Below are 18,025 nucleotides of genomic sequence, written 5' to 3' on the forward strand. Positions count from 1 at the left end.
CTCCAGAACAAAGCACATTGATGTCAGAGAGCACTTCATCAGAGAAAGAGTGTTACTTGGTGACATCACACTGCAGCATTGTGAAAGCAAAGAAAATGTTACAGACATCTTTACCAAACCACTCGGTAAAGAGCTTTTCGAGAAACACCGATTAGCTCTTGGTTTGACGCAAAGGAAGGACATTCCCATTAAAGGGGTGTGATGGAATGTAATGCTCAGTCCTTCTTCGATTCCCCAGAATCATCATCTTGAGGGAAGGCCTACTTCATGATGTTGATCTTGAGGAAAGGTATTGAGAGTTCACGCTCAACATCATGTGATCACGTGTGCATAGCACCATCATGTGATCATATGTGCATAGCACTAACCTTATAGAGTGCTATAAAGGAAAGAGTTAGATCCCCTAACCGTAATCCTAACCCTAAATGGGTTTGTATATATTCTATTTTTTCAACTAAATCTAGTGTACAGTTAGTCATTTGTGGTGTGCTCTCTAGCTGTGCCCTCTCTTCTCATCTCCACTCTTCTCCTCTCCCCTCTTCATATTTTGTCACTTTGCACGTTCGTCTTCGAATAGTGCAATCCATCCTTGTGGCATATATTCAATTTTACTTGCCATTGATCATGTTCACTAAGGTAAATCTTACATCTTTCATGTCTGTCTTTATAGAAATCTTCTGGCGATCCAAACATGGTAGAAAAAGTCTCAGATTGCTTTCGATGCATCAAATTTGTTCTCCCAAGATGCATGGTGTCTTGAACATCACACATATTCATGTGCATATTCTTGCACACAGGGCGAAAATGTTGCTGCAATTTCTGCAAGGTGATCAGCCTTGGGCTCTTATGATTAGGACTCTGGTCAATCATATCAGAATTTCTGCATTTGGTCATTGGCAACTCGATCACTGGGATTTCTTTTTTGGCTGCACTAATGGCAGTTTGCCTGGCTACCCTTTTGTCTCCCGCTTGCTTCTTGACTAGAAGCATGTTCTTTCTCATCTGGAATGGAATGGACGGCAATCTTTGCTTGGGAATTCTTTGAGAGCTGAAAGTATTCACTGGTCGAAAGTATTTCAGCCTCCCTTGGCTTTACACGAACCTCGACGTTCCTACTTTGTCTCGTTTAAAGGCATCACCTCGGTTGCTGATGTTATAGATGATGCTGGTACTGTGCTCCCCTTTTCTCTAGCAGCCACTACATATGGATTGGGCTCTCATTATCGTCCTTTGTGGCGACAAATTACTTCTATGCTTTTGCCTTTTGTTCCGATTCCTCCTTTGGAACTCCAGGACCGGCTGGAAGATTGAACTTTGACTTCTCCATGGTCCTTTTCTTGTCCTTTGAGGCTATCTCACATTACTGTACCTGCATTGTATAAAATCCTTTTGCCTCAACCTCGGGTTTCAGAGCGAGGTGATTCTGTTGGCGAATGCATCGCCCAGCCAAGTGGTGGAGGAAAAGATTACAGCAACTTTGGGCCTATAAAGTACCGCTTCGGCAACAGGTTTTCTTTTGGCGAGTTCTTTTGGGAGTGTTTCCATCTGGACAGCTATTAGCTCATCGACACATTGCTCCTGCACTTTGCCACACATGTTTTGCTTCTTTGGAGACTATGCCTCACTTGTTTTGGCATTGTCCGTGCTCTTGTGAGTTTTTTGATCTGCTTCGACAGCGCCTGCGAGCGAGATTCCCATCTGTTCCGTTTGGGAAGTTCTTCTGGCTATTTGGGTTTCATCCATCCAGACTGGAGTTTCATCTTTTCTTCGCTTGGGTTTGCTACTGGGCACTATGGACTTTATGGACATATAGGAGTTGTAAAGTCTTCGGTGATCCTACTTTCTCTCTGTTTGGCTTTTTTAGGCGTTCTCTGCAGCAATCTTTCTTTGATTGCTTGCAAACCCGCTGCATAGATCATGAGGTCTTTTTGGCATATACTGAAATTTTCAGTTGATGTAATTGTAGCACCTTATTTTGAGGTTGCTACTCATATAATATAATCAATCAAAGATTTCACCCCAAAAAAAAAAGTGTGTATGTATGTATGTAAGAAAGTGGATGCTAAACCATCGTGACTGGGGCCTCTGTAGGCCTGACTCTTGAATGAAGAGGCAAGAGTGCAGCTTCTCCATGCAAAAGCACCTATTGAACAAACGGAGAGAGGGGCTAAGGGTGAGGGGTAGGTAACAGCTAATCCTGGCCTGAAGACTCCGGCCTTGCTGGCTTTGCAACAAACGTCCTACGTCACGAACCACAACCCACTGCTATTGAGGGAGGGGCTAGTGGGAAGCCTCATATTGATTTCAGGGGGAAATTTTGATTTTTCTTTTCTTCTTGGGACGCTTCTTGGTATATGGGCAGTCTCTAGCAAAACACGGCTGCCGTTCTACAACCTACAATCCTCTATCTGAAGAGAGAGCTATTAGAGCTGGTGGCCCGAAAATTGCAGAGCTTTATCATGAAAATGTTTCCCCAAATAAGCTTTTCTAACAGGTTGAGGTGGTAGGATTGGGTAAGTGACCTAATCTTGATAAAAGACTACTTAGACTCAATGATGGTTGGAAGGAGGACCACTGAGGTTCAAGGGATCTAGCTAAGTGGCATGGCCAACGTAAATGCCACATACATAGCTCTTACCCTTTTCTCTACATGTATTACAAAAATCAATGGATACATGCTAGGAGGCACAGTAGGCCTAACGCACATAATCAAGATCCCAATTATTCAATCAAATCATGATAGTTGGCTCACAAAGGGGGGGAGAGGTCTTCCAGCTCCATGCTAAAAAAGCTCACCACCTTTCATGGTGCGAAATGCTTAATGGAACAACTATAGATCAATCAAATGCCCTCGACATCCACAAACAAAGGACAATGTATTACTAACCACAACCTGGTACATTTGCAAGGCCTACTACATTCTACAAATAGAGAGATGGCAATTCGACCAACAATCTCCCTTGAAATTGTCAACCTTGTCATGGAAGATGAATCTCCTAGGACAACTAGGTATCAGTGAACACTTTTGTAAAGATTTGGACCACTGATTTGGCAGACTTCTTCTACTCCTCTACTGATCAAACTACCCAATAGTTGTAGTCCCCTCGACTGATTCCTTGCACTTGCTCTAGGGTTGTCAAAGGCAATGATCGAAGAGCCGATGAAGCAGCCCACAAGGGGCTAGTTCCCACATCAGCCTTACGGACAGATGCCCTTGTAATTCAAGCTTTCTTCTTATTGCATAAGAAGAAAAAATATACAACAGATTAAACAACCTGTACAATTGTAGATAGAGGTAGTCACACAACTTTAAATGCCCTTGAACAAAACTTCAAAAAAGTGCTTCAGCAACACAGCTGGTAAACACACATCTCAGACAGAATACAACCTGAAGAGAAACGTGCCTCCTGACTAATATGGTGATCAAAGAAACATTAAATGGCCTTATGAAAGGATGAAACAAGGTACTTAGAACTTCAAGAATTCTCCCTGTAAATAATGCATTTAGTTGAATGATGGCACTAATTTAAATCCTGAAAAATCATTCCAATCAAGCACATATTTGATGTCCATATAAGACGCAATATTATGGGATACATACCAGTTTCCTCATGCACCTTTTTGGCCCAACTTTCCCACACAAATTGCTCTATTTCAATATCAAGCTTTTCCAAATCATCCCTGTAAGCATAAAAACAGACAAGAGAGATAAAAAGTCACCTTTTCTTGCATAATTCTTGTAAACTGCTTGAAGAACCTAGTAAAACCAAGAAATGATCTTAGCTATATAGTTCTAGAGACTAGCCAACCAAGAACCTTCCTAATCTTGTCATGACTCCTAACCAATACAAATTCTATCAACAAGATTATATGAAGAAGCTACAGGACTTCATTCTTAAGGAACTCACATTTTGACTCATTTGCATACAAATTCTTTTGTCTTGGAAGATCTAAGATAATCCTAACATGTTCGCATGCTCTTCTAGTGACTTACTCTACACTAATATGTCATCTAGTATATCCGGTTTAAATACTTTCAAGTACCAACTTTACATGTGCTTCATACATGGTGAGCTAGACATTCCAAATTTTGAACATTTCATTTGGTGGAAATTTTCAGAATTTAAAGAATCTATTAGAACTATACAATCAACATAGAAATGCCTCAAAAAACAGCACTACACTTCACACAGTCCAAGTCAATGAGCATTGATTTAATCTCCTCATGACTTACAAAAGTAGATGACTAGTTTCCCTAACAACCTGCAAAACACTGCCCTGACCACCATCTACAAAAAATGTACAATATCAATGATGCTCCAAATGAAGAGTCTCACTCTTTCAAAAAATCACAGCACCCTTAGGATGAGACCCACCGGATAAAATTCAGAATGTGCAAGTTTTTATTTCTCAAACTAGGAACAATCTTATCCCTTAGCTCACCCGTTTCCACCAGTGCTTATGGTCACTTGCTGCCATTTGAAGCCAAAGTTCCTGTATTTAGTAAAATTTTAAGTGAACCCATTGTCAAACAATAGTTGTACTTTGTCCTACCCAATGTACCCAACTCATCTAGATAAGGTTGTTTGCGCGAAAGAGATATGCACTACTGAACCAACAACTTGGACAATTACTACGTTCAATATGGTAAACATTCTCTTGACTCCATGCATTTGCCAACTTGCAAGGACAAGGTTGAGAGAGTCTTTGAGGGAAAGTAGAAGCCCTAAAGGCTTGAGAGTTTTGTACAAAGGTCATATAGACCTTTTTAAGTTTTTCCTTGCAGTTTATCTAATACAAACAATATGCAGGGAATCTAGTTTCTCTACCAAGCTTCAAATTGACCAAACTGCAGCTAATGAGAAATCCTTACCACTTGTCTTTTTTCCATGTACAATATGTGCTCCTGTGTAGAAAGCTAACGATAACTAGCTTCTCCGCCTCCAACAAAGGCTTGATAGAGTTTCAACAAATTCTATGGCACATAGATCCTCATCTTCATTTGTGAAAAGGGTTCTTTTGTGTTGTTTCTTTGAGGTGATATGGAACGCATAGGTGGGTAAGGTCCTCCATGTTCTCAGGTGCTTGGTGTCTGCTGTTTCCATGGAATCATTGCATTCAATATTGATGAGTTTTTATATCATGAATATCTGGTGTGGGTTGTGTTTCTAGTGCTTCCGTCTTGGCTAGGAGGAGCCATAGAATACCTTGTGTGTTCCTTAGGTAAACTTCTCCTCATACCCCCTCGGCTCGAACCCGTAATGGGGTCAAGCAAACATAGATCCTTTGGGATCGGTCGCAGGAGATACGTAATAGATTGGTCATCAAGCTATCCAACGGATTATCCAAACAAGGGGTGCGATCTACAAGTCAAGAATTTTCTTGATTTGTGCAACAGGTTGATATACCCCCCAACCTGTTACTCAATATATCCAACCTGTTCCACAAGTCAAGAATCTCAACCAACGTGTTGCTTGAGCAACAGGTTGGGGGATATATCCAACCTATTCCACAAGTCAAGAATTTTCTTCATTTGTGCAACAGGTTGGATCGAGCAACAGGTTGGGGGATATATCCAACCTATTCCACAAGTCAAGAATTTTCTTGATTTGTGCAACAGGTTGGATATATCCCCCAACCTGTTGCTCGATCCAACCTGTTGCACAAATGAAGAAAATTCTTGACTTGTGGAATAGGTTGGATATATCCCCCAACCTGTTGCTCAAGCAACACGTTGGTTGAGCAACAGGTTGGGAGTGCACCTCCAACCGTATATCCAATCTGTTGCACAAATCAAGAAAATTCTTGATTTTTGTAATTTTTCTGATTTGTGCAACACGTTGGATATATTAACCTGTTGCTCAAGTAACAGGTTCGGGGATGTATCCAACCTGTTGCACAAATTAAAAAAATTCATTAAATTTTGGTTGTATTTTAGGGTTAGGGTTTAGGGTTTAGGGTTTAGGATTTACGATTTTGTATTTAGGGTTTAGGATTTAGAGTTTAGAGTTTAGGGTTTAGGGTTTAGGATTTATTGTTTAGGAGTTTAGGATTTAGGGTTTAGGAATTATCACCATAAGAGGGGTCCGAAAGGAGATGGAAGAGCAAGAGGAACTGCATGCATGATCAAAGTCAAATGATGGCTTGTCGATGGTGGAGAGTGAAAGTTAAACAAACTTTGGCAAAGACGTTCAAGTAAACTAAAGTTTTAGAACTGTGTTAATCTAATTTGAGAAATTTAGAGGCATGCGAAAAAGTTTGTCACACAAATGACTCCCCACCTAAGGGTTTACATGAAAGGATGGACAAGACAATGGTTCCTAATGCCTCTAATGATTGGAGGGTGGCTAGTGGTGGATAAGAAGGGACTTGGAAAAGAATGTGTTGATAAAACTTCCAACAAGGATTCAAGGAATGAGGTCACGTCGAATGATGTGGGGGAGGGGCAAAGAAAGCCAAAATTCTTTCATCTGACCCGTGAAAGAAGTTTGCCATGGGTATGCAAACTTGAGAAAAAGGCAAAGAATGTCCGCAAAAGTCAGTGGAGAATGAAAATGCCAAAGTGGTCAAGAAGAGCCTTCAAAACTTAATATAATTCAATATAAAACAGTGAAGGATGAAGATCTACCTAAGCCGAATTACAAAAAGTGGCCAGAAAAAAGCTGGGTCTAAGTTGGACAAGGATCACATGCCTCTTGTGGAGATCTCAAGCAATGTCCCTCATCTGACTACACAGCTTTACAAAATGGATCAAGGAGGTTGACCATAAAAGGCTGCAAGGTAAGAGAATAGGTTCCATTTTCTCAAAGATGCCTATAAAGTCCTCACAATAGAGTGAAAGATATTGGGGTGAATGGGGTACTCAGTTTAATGGCCTTTTCATGGAATGTATGAGGCTAGCGTAGCAAAGGGAGGCATAATAGTGGCATCAAGTTCTTGGCAAGGGATAAGCCGTCTGGTACTTTTGAAGGATGCCATTGTTGGGTGAATTATCCGTTGAGGGGAAACGGAGGAACTGCAATTCCGATCAAGGATACCATAGATAACAGAGAATAGTGGAAAAATGAGAAGGGTTCATTTATTGTTGTAGAAATCTCTTTGTACGATGGAAATGTTACGGGTTCAATGTTGGACCTAATTCTTCGAATGACAGATGCATGTTTTGGGAAGAAGGCTAGGTCTCATGGAAGGAGATCACAATGGGAGGGTAGATAGTTGGACCCAAATTGTAAATGCAATTTATTTGGTTGACAGAATCGAACTTTGCTAAGAAAAACTGAAAGAGTACACCTGGAATAACATACAGATAGGGGAGTCGTTTAGGGTGGCTCGAATCAATCTGTTCTATAACTCCAATAGTGGAAGGTGGATGACAAAATCCATTGAGGGGCCTACCAGGATGTCTGATCATCTCCCTTTCCTATGTAGATTCTCTTTACCAATAAAAGTTAGCAGATCGATGGATGTTTGCACAAAGTCATTATTAAATTTTGTAATGGTAGGCCTTTTTGTAATGAGAGAGTGAGGTAGTGGAAGAGTCCTACCTATGGTGAGATCAATCCAATCAACAAGTGGGATATGCTCTCTCTCTCTCTCTCTCTCTCTCTCTCTCTCTCTCTCCCCCCCCCACCTCCTTTCTCCTACGTGCTCCCTACACTCTCTCTCCCAATCTCCCTCTATCTCTCTCTCTTTCTTTCCATCCATACCTCCGTAGTACCTCTGTACCTCCGTCTTCCGTACCATAGTACAACCCGTCACCCGTACCTCTATACCATAGCTCGTTGCCCGTACCTCCCGCCTATCAACACCTCTCTATACCTCCCATCCGTATAGCCCGTCAGGCGCAGCAGTCAATACCGTACAGTCCGTCAATAGTAGCCCGTACCTCTCTGTCCGTACCTCTCCCTCAGTACCCGTTAGAAGTAGCAAAACTAACCCTAACCCCGAGTTGGGCTAAACCCCCAACCCAAACCGGGGGTTAGGTTAAGCTAGGGCGTTTAACAGACATCCAATTATGGATTGGCCTACCCTCTCCTCCAAGTCCCCCTCAACTCCCTCAACTCCTTCAACATCCATAAGGACTCGGTACTCTACAGTTGCAGCCATGACACCCTCTCCATATGCACGGAATTACCAACAAGAAGGCTCAAAACGACCCATCCTTGGGCAACAGAATCATAATTCCTAGCTGGCAGAAGTAAAGGCTCGACTTCACATTCTGGAAGGGCCTGGTAAGCAGGCAGTAATTGATGAGGCTGTAAAATCTTGTAAGGATTCCCCCCCTACCCCGCAGCTAGTCGCAGCTAGTCTCTACAATCAAAGATCTTGTTCACACTGAAGTACAAACTACTAAGAAGGAAGTGATTGTGGAGGTGGACACGAAAGCAAGTCTGATATTCAAGCAGAGATTAAAGAACACAAAGCTAGACGCGATAATGCGCTGAAGATTAGAATACAGGGACTCCCAGAAGATTGGTACAAAGAGGAGGACACATATAGTGAAATATTGACTAAGATCAAAGCAAGCTTTCCCAACCTTGAATGGGTGGATGATGATGAGCAGGATGATGACGACTCCAGGCCAGCTTCTATTTTGCACTATAAAGTGTTAGAATTATTATTATATTCTAGCAGTGACCAATGTAATGTAATAAGTAGGTTAGGGGCACTTTTCTCTCTTTAGAGGTTTTTCCCCCTAACCACAGTTAGTTCACCAACTACGGTTAGTGAAGGATAAGGTTTTCTCACTTAGACAAAACCTTTCCGTCTTCTTCTATTGAAAACTTATGTTCAGCTCTTTGACTCTCCTACTCTCTCTTTATCTAACATTTGGTATCAGAGCATCTGCTTCTCTCCCCGAACTTCTGCCATTGTCCATGTGTGAGAGTGCTCTTAGATCCTGAGCTCCTGCTTTCTGGACTAGCTCCCACATCTTCTACTTGAGCTCCCAAGCTCACGTAGCTCAACCTACGCACCAGCCTCTAGGTGTCGTACACTCTGCCGTACAACCTGCACTCCTAGACCGTACAACCTTCTGCTCATCATCCGTACAAATCAGCCATACAAACCAGCACCGTATGCTTCGTTTCGAATCAGCCACCGTACCTTGGTACCTGCTCGTCTATACAACTGTACATGTGTATCTGCATCAGCACCGTACAGTGATAGCACCTGCATGCAAGCAACCGTACAGCGTCCGTACGCTGTACAGATTTCAAGTCTGCACTTTGCCGTACAACAGCGCAAGGCTTCCGTACAGTATACAGCTTTCAAATATGCACTTTGTCGTACAACAGCGCAAGGCTTCCGTACAGTACCTGTAACCTGTACTGCTTGCTTCAACCGTACGTGCACCACGCCATCAGCTCCAGTACCTACAAGCATTGTTTGAACGTTGTTGTCTGTACAGGCTCAATCCATCAATTGGATTTCGTTGATGCACAGGTTCATTTTACGTAAAGTGGTATCTGCAAATTCGTTTTTCATTTGCAGTCAAGCTTTTAAGCAGAAATGTGGGACTTGTGTGCATTCTCGAATAGAGAATTGCTTTTTGGGTGAAATTTGGCTCAATTTCAGCTCAACATTTGGGGCTTTTGGCATTCAGATGCATTTTGACAGTGTACAAGCAATTTGGGATTTTTGCAAGTTTTTTTGGACTCAGTTTGAGTCACATCTGAGCACTTGGGAATTTTCATTTGGACACATTGGCAGTAGAATTTACTTCTTTTGCATATAAATTGCAAATTGGGGCTTTCAAACAATTGGCCCCTTTTTGAGTTGCAATTTCTTGCAAAAATTTGGGGCTTTTTGCTTTACACAACAATTTCTTGCATTTTTGGGGCTTTCAAGTAATTTGCCCTCTTTTGGATGTAATTTCCCTGAAGAAATTGGGGCTTTTGGCATTCTGATGCAATTTGGCAGAATACAAGCATTTTGGGACTGTTGCAGGTATTTTTAAGTGACATTGGAGAGCATTTGCAGGATAATTGAAGTACATTCTGAGCCTTTGACAGGCTGTGACAGTATTTGTCACTGTGGGCAGATTTTACCTGTGCATTTTATATCCCAGGAAGGGATTTCACTTGGTCGGTCTACTGTATTTTTTGAGATTATATGGTGAAAATGGCTCAGAACAACTCAAATGAGGTGTTCAGGGTTCTCACACAAGAGGATAACTTGGATAGCACCAACTACTTCTTATGGAGTTTCATGGTTCGCAATATCTTGGTTGGCAAACATCTTTGGGATTATGTCAATGGAGATGAAGCAAGACCAAATACAGCGAATACACCTGCTCCTACAGCTGGAAGCAGGGGTAGAGGTACAAATGCAGCACAAGTTGTTGGAGCAGCTACTCCAGGAGCTCCCACAGCAGAGCAAAAAAGATGGGACTCTAGAGATGCACAAGCTCTTTCAGTAATTTCTCTTTCTGTCAAGAGGTTCATTATACCTCATATTCGGTCATGCAAGACATCTATGGCAGCTTGGGAGATACTAGAGAGTATGTTTGCGGCAAGAAATGATGCCAGGGTTTCCTTTCTGAAGCGAGAACTTTCCCATACACATATGGAGGAGGAAGATTCCAAGAATTCTCACCTCACAAAGCTTCAGGACCTCAGGGAACAATTGCTGGATATTGATGAAGTCATTCCGGATTCAGAGATATCACCACCACACCTCGCTGAATTTGTCATTGAGGGGGGGCAGCAATCCTCTCTCCTTTCACGAGTTGATAGGACTTCTATTGCAGGAGGAACAAACTCGCAAAATATGGCAACCCGAGCTGGCGAGCATGCTATGCTCTCCAAGTTCAAGCCCAAGGGTAAAGGGCAGCAAAAGCCACGTGCCAATCAGCCCACACATCAACATAAAGCTGATTTTGGACAGCCTTCTTATAAGGCAAAGGGTGATACAAATAACCAGAAAAAGAAGAGCATCTGTCATTATTGCAAGAAGCCAGGTCATTATATTGGAGAGTGCAAGAAGCGCATAGCCAAAGAGAAGAAAAGGGATATCGCTGCCTCCTCATGCATGTGAAGGCTGCATTCTTGGCAAAATGCATAGCCTTCCCTTCAAAAAGGATGGTGCAGTGAAAGCTACACGGAAATTACAGCTTATTCATAGTGATGTATGCGGTCCCATGAGGACAGCTGCTTTTGGGGGTCATCTCTATTTTGTTACATTCATAGATGACTTTACCAACTACACTTGGGTCTATGGTCTCAAGGCAAAATCAGAAGTCTTTATGCATTTCAAACACTTTGTGGCTATGGTTGAGAATGAGATAGGACTCAAGGTGCAGACACTTCGAACAGATAGAGGGGGGGAGTATATGTCTCATGAATTTGAGACATTTTTTAAAGAAAAATGCATCATGCATCAGCTTACAGTGAGGCTTACACCTCAACAGAATGGCAAAGTTGAGCGGAAGAATCGCACTGCCATGGAAATGGATAGATGCATGCTCACAAGTAAGAAGTTGCCTCATAGGTTTTGGCTAGAAGGCCTCATTTGTGCCAACTATATATTAAATCGGGGCTCCTATAAAGGATTTGAAGACGATCACTCCCTATGAGGCATGGCATGGGAGAAAGCCTTCAGTGGACCATTTCATAGTTTTTGGTTGTGTTGCATATGCCCACATGCTTGTGTAGTTCAGACACAAGTTGTCAGATAAGGCACTCAAATGCATTTTTGTGGGATATAGTTTACAAAGCCAAGGCTATCGTCTCTACAATCCTGCTACACGCAAGATTTTTGCTAGTAGCGATGTTATAATTCTCTGAAAATTCTGCACATACACATGCTGAATTTCGGATTACCGCCTCTTCAGATAATGTGTTTGAGGGGATGCTTCCTATAGCATTTGGTTCCCCCACTGAAACTCAGAATTTACAGCAACCCCCGCCAGATCCACATGTACAGATTCAGCCCCCAGCTGATTTAGTACAACCTCAATGTGTGGATGAAGTTGTCAGGCAAGAAATTCAAGAGATACACGCAGCCAAAACAGTCCCGAATTGGTTGCTTCAAACTCTCAGGGAGAGTAGGCTTGAGGCTCCATTGCCTGGCAAGACTCGTAGTGCAGTAAGGCACACAGGGGGGGCTCTTTCAATTGAATCATCTTATGTAGGTACTCTTCTTGATGAGGAGGAGCCTGAGACATTTGAAGAAGCAAAGGATAATGTGCATTGGATGAATGCCATGCATGATAAATTGCAGTCCATTCATCAAAATCAGACTTCGGATGTCGTGGATTTGCCACCAGGCAAGAATGCCATAGGTACATGTTGGGTTTTCAAAGTCAAAAGAAAGCCAGATGGATCCATTGATCGGTACAAGGCAAGGCTGGTTGCAAAAGGATATGCTCAGAAAAAGAGCATAGATTATGATGAGACTTTTGCTCCTACATCCAGGATGACCACCATCATGTCAGTTATAGCAATGGCTGCAAATTTTGAATGGAATGTTCATCAGTTGGACATTAAAACAGCTTCCCTTAATGGAAACTTGTTGAAAGAGGTTTATGTCAAACAACCTCCGGGCTTTGAAATTTCAGGAAATGCACATCAATATCAGGTCGTGTATTGCAGAGATAAATGAGGCATCCAACAGCCTGACTGTAGAGTGTGACATCAATTGATTCACCTCCATCATGCATTGTAAGCTTCAGCCCCGGCTCCATGGGAGTAGCTATGGGCTTACAATCCTGCATGTTGAATCTATCCAAGAGTTTCTGCACATACTTGGATTGAGACATAACGATGCCACTTTTCTCTTGAGTGAACTGGATCCCCAAATAAAAGTGTAGCAGCCCCAAATCTGACATGTCAAAAGTGGTCTGCAATTCAGCTTTAAAATCTGCAATATTATCCTCATTTGACCCTGTGAGCAATAAGTCATCTACATAAAGAATGATGACTAAAATATCCCCCCCATCCTTCTTGATGTAGAGGATGCTTTCAGTTGGACTATTGTGCAACCCCTTGCTGGTCAGAAAGGCATGAATTTTGTCATACCATGCACGTGGGGCTGAAAGCTTGCATACCTGAAGTGCATTTCCAGAAATTTCAAAGCCTGGAGGTTGTTTGACATAAACCTCTTCCAACAAGTCTCCATTAAGGAAAGCTGTTTTAATGTTCAACTGATGAACATTCATATCCTTTTGCAACCAACCTTGCCTTGTACCGATCAATGGTCCCATCTGGCTTTCTTTTAACTTTGAAAACCCAACGTGTACCTATGGCATGTTTACCTGGTGGCAAATCGACAACTTCCCATGTCCGATTTTTTTTCAATGGACTGCAATTCATCGTGCATGGCATTCATCCAATGCACATTATCCTGTGCCTCTTCAAATGTCTCAGGCTCCTCCTCATCAAGAAGAGTACCTGCATAAGCTGATTCAACTGAAAGAGCTCCCTCCCCATGCCTTACTGCACTCCGAGTTCTGCCAGGTAATGGAGCATCAATTTTACTCTCCCTAAGAGTTTGTAACAGCCAATTTGGAACTGTTTTTACTGCATGTACAACCTCTTCCACTGCTTGTGGAGGTGGTAAGATATCCTGTGGCTGAATCGGAGCATGTGGAGGTATCTGTAAATTGTGATTTGCATCAGATATATCAGCAGGGGAACCCAAGGCAATGGGTAGTAATCCCTCAAAGACATTATCGGAAGAAGTAGGCATATCAAATTCAGCTTGAGTGTGAGCTGAATTTTCTGAAAATATAACATCTCTACTGACAATAATCTTGCGTGTGACAGGATTGTAGAGACGGTAGCCCTTGCTCTCTGCACTGTACCCAACAAAAATGCATTTGATTGCCTTATCAGACAACCTATGCCGAAACTCAACGGGCACATGAGCATATGCAAGGCATCCAAAAACACGAAAATGATCCACAGAAGGCTTTCTCCCTTGCCAAACTTCATAGGGAGTCTTGGTCTTTAAAGCTTTTGTGGGAGCCCGATTCAAAACATAATTGGCACACATGAGACCTTCAAGCCAAAATTTGTGAGGCAATCTTTTGCTTTTTAGCATGCATCTATCCATCTCCATAAGAGTACAATTTTTCCTCTCAGCTTTGCCATTTTGCTGAGGGGTTAGCCTCACTGTAAGCTGATGTGCAATGCCCTTGTCTTTCAAAAATGCATCAAAATCTACAGACAAATACTCCCCTCCTCTATCTGTGCGTAATGTCTGTATCTTGAGTCCTGATTTATTCTCAACCATGGCTACAAAGTGTTTGAAAACCATAAACACTTCTGATTTGCATTTCAGCCCATAAACCCAAGTGTAGTTGGTACAGCAAATGCAAATCTGAATTCCCTTGCTGGGAATGGAGTGCACGATTCCCAAAAAAAAATACAGCCAAACACTGGCTGAAAATGCAACTCAAAACTCTATAATGTCTCTATCAGAAATCTGCCAGAGCATCCAATCTCTCCCAAAACCTGCCAAAAGTGCTTCAAAACACTTACAAAAAGGCAGTGTGAACTGAAACCTGCAAAATTGCTCTCCCAACACAAAAGCCCCAATTTGTGGCTTGAAATTGCAACTAGAAAGGGGCAAATGGTCTAAAAGCCCCAAATGTTGCAAAAATTGCACTCTGCCTGCAAAAGCCCCAAATTTCACTGCAAAATTGCAGTGTGATTGCAAAAGCCCTAGATTTTTGCAATTCTCTACAACAAATGCAAAAGCCCCAAATTTGACAGACTCAGCACGGGTGATGATGCTCGTTTAGTAGCTCCACCCTTAATGTGATTTGTATCAGGTTTTCTTTCAGTCTCATAGACCCATCGGTCTTCCGAAGACTCTAATAAAATTTCTCTATTTCTCTCTCTCTCTCTCTCTCTCTCTCTCTCTCTCTCTCTCTCACCCACCCACACACACAAAGTACCAGAGATGGATGCAGCAGAGCTGTGGATCGTGAGGCAATCGACAGATGCAGATGCGCCAGTGACAACATATGGGAGGTATCTGCTATCCATGACTTGATCATATATAGCCGTCTTCGAAGCTGGCCATCATCTGGTGGGCTCACTTGTTTCCCACATGGCGGTGAGAGAAGTATTGTGGACAACCTGCTCGGCCCACTAGCCTTTGCCCCACGGATACATGATTTTACCATGCCTCCTCCTCCATTCGGGGCCGACCACTCATGTCTTTCCTTCTGTATATCGATCGTCATACCAACCATGAGGAGGGCCCCCTCGCCACCCACTCACGTTCAGATCCATTTTGACTGTGCTCTTGACTCCGTGTACGTGAGCCACCTGGCCTCTGAGCTTTCAGTATTACTTGGAGAGGGGATGGACCTCGCACATGCATCAGATACCCTTGTCTCAGTGATACAAGATATTGCCACCAGATCCTTTCCCACCACAACACAATCTTCACTTGTCCCAAATGGGAAGACGCCCGGCTTTGGTCCACTTACACGGTTGATCCATTTTCCCGATCACGTCTGTGTTGGGCTCTATCTGATTGAGATGTGACGACAGAGAGATATATTGATGCAACAGACCAGAGAGCAGCACGGATTGAGGCCACAGGTCACCGAGATCGACAGAGCACAGACACTTGTTACAGATTTCTATGCATCTGAGTCAGTTGTCGGCGAGGCTGAGGGAGAGGAGCTTGATGAGATGAGAGCATCATGGACTATCAGTGGGAGTCTCCACCATGATGCTGCCAGACGAGAGACGCGCTCCACATGCGACACGAAGAGGGACACGCACGATCAAGGTTCAATCCATCTAAACCCTCCTCAAAAGTGACCGCCAGAGACGAGGAGCCACCCTTGATGTAGCCCCCCGAATACAAAGATCGAGGAGACCACGCCCTCCACCGCATCGACAGACACAAATACGAGAGCTTCTCACATCTTGTCAGAGAGCCACTAGCTTACCTGGTCATACTCATTTGCTCACACTTGGCTTTCAGAACAGCCCTATAGAGGCTACCCTTTACATCCGCAAGCGTGGGACAGATTTGCTGATTTTAGTCCTTTATGTGGATGACATGCTTGTGACTGGGACACATGCTCAGCAAATTGCAGATTTTAAGCTTGATTTGCAGAAGACATTTGCTATGTCTAATCTCAGTCTTTTGCACTACTATTTGGGCATCCAATTTGCTAGCAATGAGGGGGGCATTTTGATGTGACAATCCAATTACATTGGACAGCTTTTGCAGCATTTTCAGTTTGAGGATTGCAAGCCAGTGTCTACACCATTAGAGCATGGTTTTCACTTCTCTTCTGAGGATGGCAACGGTACATGTGATGTCACTCTCTATCAACAGGCTGTTGGTTGTTTGATTTACCTATGCCATCCGAGACCTGACCTACAGTATGTTGTCTCACAATTAAGCAAATATCTGCACAGCCCATCTACATGCCGTGAATCATGTCTTCAAATATCTCAAAGACACTCAGTATTTGGGCCTCTTTATGGGGATGATACTTAGCTTGTCATGCATGGATTCACTCAGTGTGATTGGGCTGGTTGTTCGGACACTCATGTGTCACATAGTGGCAACTGTTTCATGCTTGGTACTTCATGTGTTTCTTAGTTCAGCAAGAAGCAGAGTACAGTTGCTACTACTAGCTGTAAAGCAAGTACAGAGCAGCCTTAATAGCTACAGTGGAGTGTGTTTGGCTTCAGAAGCTACTTGCGGATCTTTATGCATGTCAAACTGCTCCTACCATCATCTTCACTGATAGTCAGAGTGCTTTGGCTGTTGCACGGAATCCTGTTTTCCATGCTCGCACAAAACATATTGAGGTTCACTATCACTATGTCAGAGAGCGATTATCAGCATGATATTCAGTTGTCTTATGTTCCCACTCAAGACAACTTGGCAGATCTATGTACGAAGGCTCTACCTCAACCTAAGTTTGAGGCTTTTCGGCAAGCTTTAAACTTAGTATCTTTTGTAACTTGATCTGTTATACTCTGTACAGTCATAGGTTGCTATATCCCTACAGGATGAACATGTGCAACCATGACATTAGATATCCAGGTATCCTGAGCCATGTCCAGGATACTTCAGCCCATACCATGGAAGGGGGTTTGTAGGCCATTCTATGGGCTATCCATAGATGTCACTTATTCCTTGGTATGTGCCTTGTAGGCCTAGTTATAATCAATTAGGACTATTGGTACAGTTAGTACAAGTACCGCATAGGTCAGTTAAGACACTTAGTCCAGTTAGGGCGTTTAGCCCTAGGGTTTTGTCATATTGGCTCCCTCTTGAGCCTCCACTTGTTATTGCAGCATTTTCAATACAACATCTCGTTTTTCTCCTTCTCACCTCCATTTTTTAGCTTCCATTGCTTGCCATAGCCAACAATAAAAGCTGTCCAGACGGAACAACCCCCAACAGAACACACCATAGAAAGACCTGTTGTCATAGAGGAACCTTGGAGTGCCAAATCCGTTTCAATCTTTTTGTCCACCATTTGACTGGACGATGCAAACACCAAATCTGATAGCTAGGCATATACTCGAAACAAGACAAGCTATGTTAAGATTTCTTCTGAAATAGATGTAAAAGAACATGCTATCAATGAATAGTGTTTACCAGTAGATTTTAAGGCTCTATGAGATATTGCATGGCTCGATGCAGAGGTGATGTATGGGAGTGTCGCCAATACTTAGAGCTCTCTTTAATTGAAGTGGTTTTAACAATTGGTATCAGAGTGGTTGAGCGTTCGAGTCTGGTTATCCCTAAACTTAATTTTCATATATCATTCTTTTTGGGCGTCTATGAATTGAACAATATAGATTATCCACTGCTTTCTCTGAATGGACTCCATTTCTCACAGATTCGATATTTTTCTTTTTGTTTTCTGCATTGCTCTGGCGCAACAAGATTTAGGATCAGCAGGCATACTATTGGCCCCTCCAGAAGTGTGCGGAGCTGTTCGAGGTGGAAGTCTCCTTCATGATGAAGTGGGCACGGAAGATCGATATTGAGCCAATATCCACCCGAGTACGTCGCCGCACAAACACAAACT

At 42.8% G+C, this 18,025-nt stretch overlaps 1 protein-coding gene across 3 annotated transcripts in view; it reads right to left on the reverse strand.

The window, feature by feature from the left end:
- Positions 1-18,025, reverse strand: part of LOC147897659 (uncharacterized) — a 132,557-nt gene that overhangs the window by 39,654 nt on the left and 74,878 nt on the right. For all 3 annotated transcript variants that reach the window (XM_087380429.1, XM_087380428.1, XM_087380430.1), the window contains exon 6: positions 3,602-3,681. In XM_087380429.1, coding sequence (XP_087236555.1) covers positions 3,602-3,681 — 80 coding nt within the window. The remainder of the gene's footprint in view (positions 1-3,601; positions 3,682-18,025) is intronic.

This window comes from Dipteris shenzhenensis, chromosome 10, assembly GCF_047967505.1.
Source record: "Dipteris shenzhenensis isolate YYH24624 ecotype China chromosome 10, Dip_SZ_1.0, whole genome shotgun sequence".
In the NCBI taxonomy this organism is placed as follows: Eukaryota; Viridiplantae; Streptophyta; class Polypodiopsida; order Gleicheniales; family Dipteridaceae; genus Dipteris; species Dipteris shenzhenensis.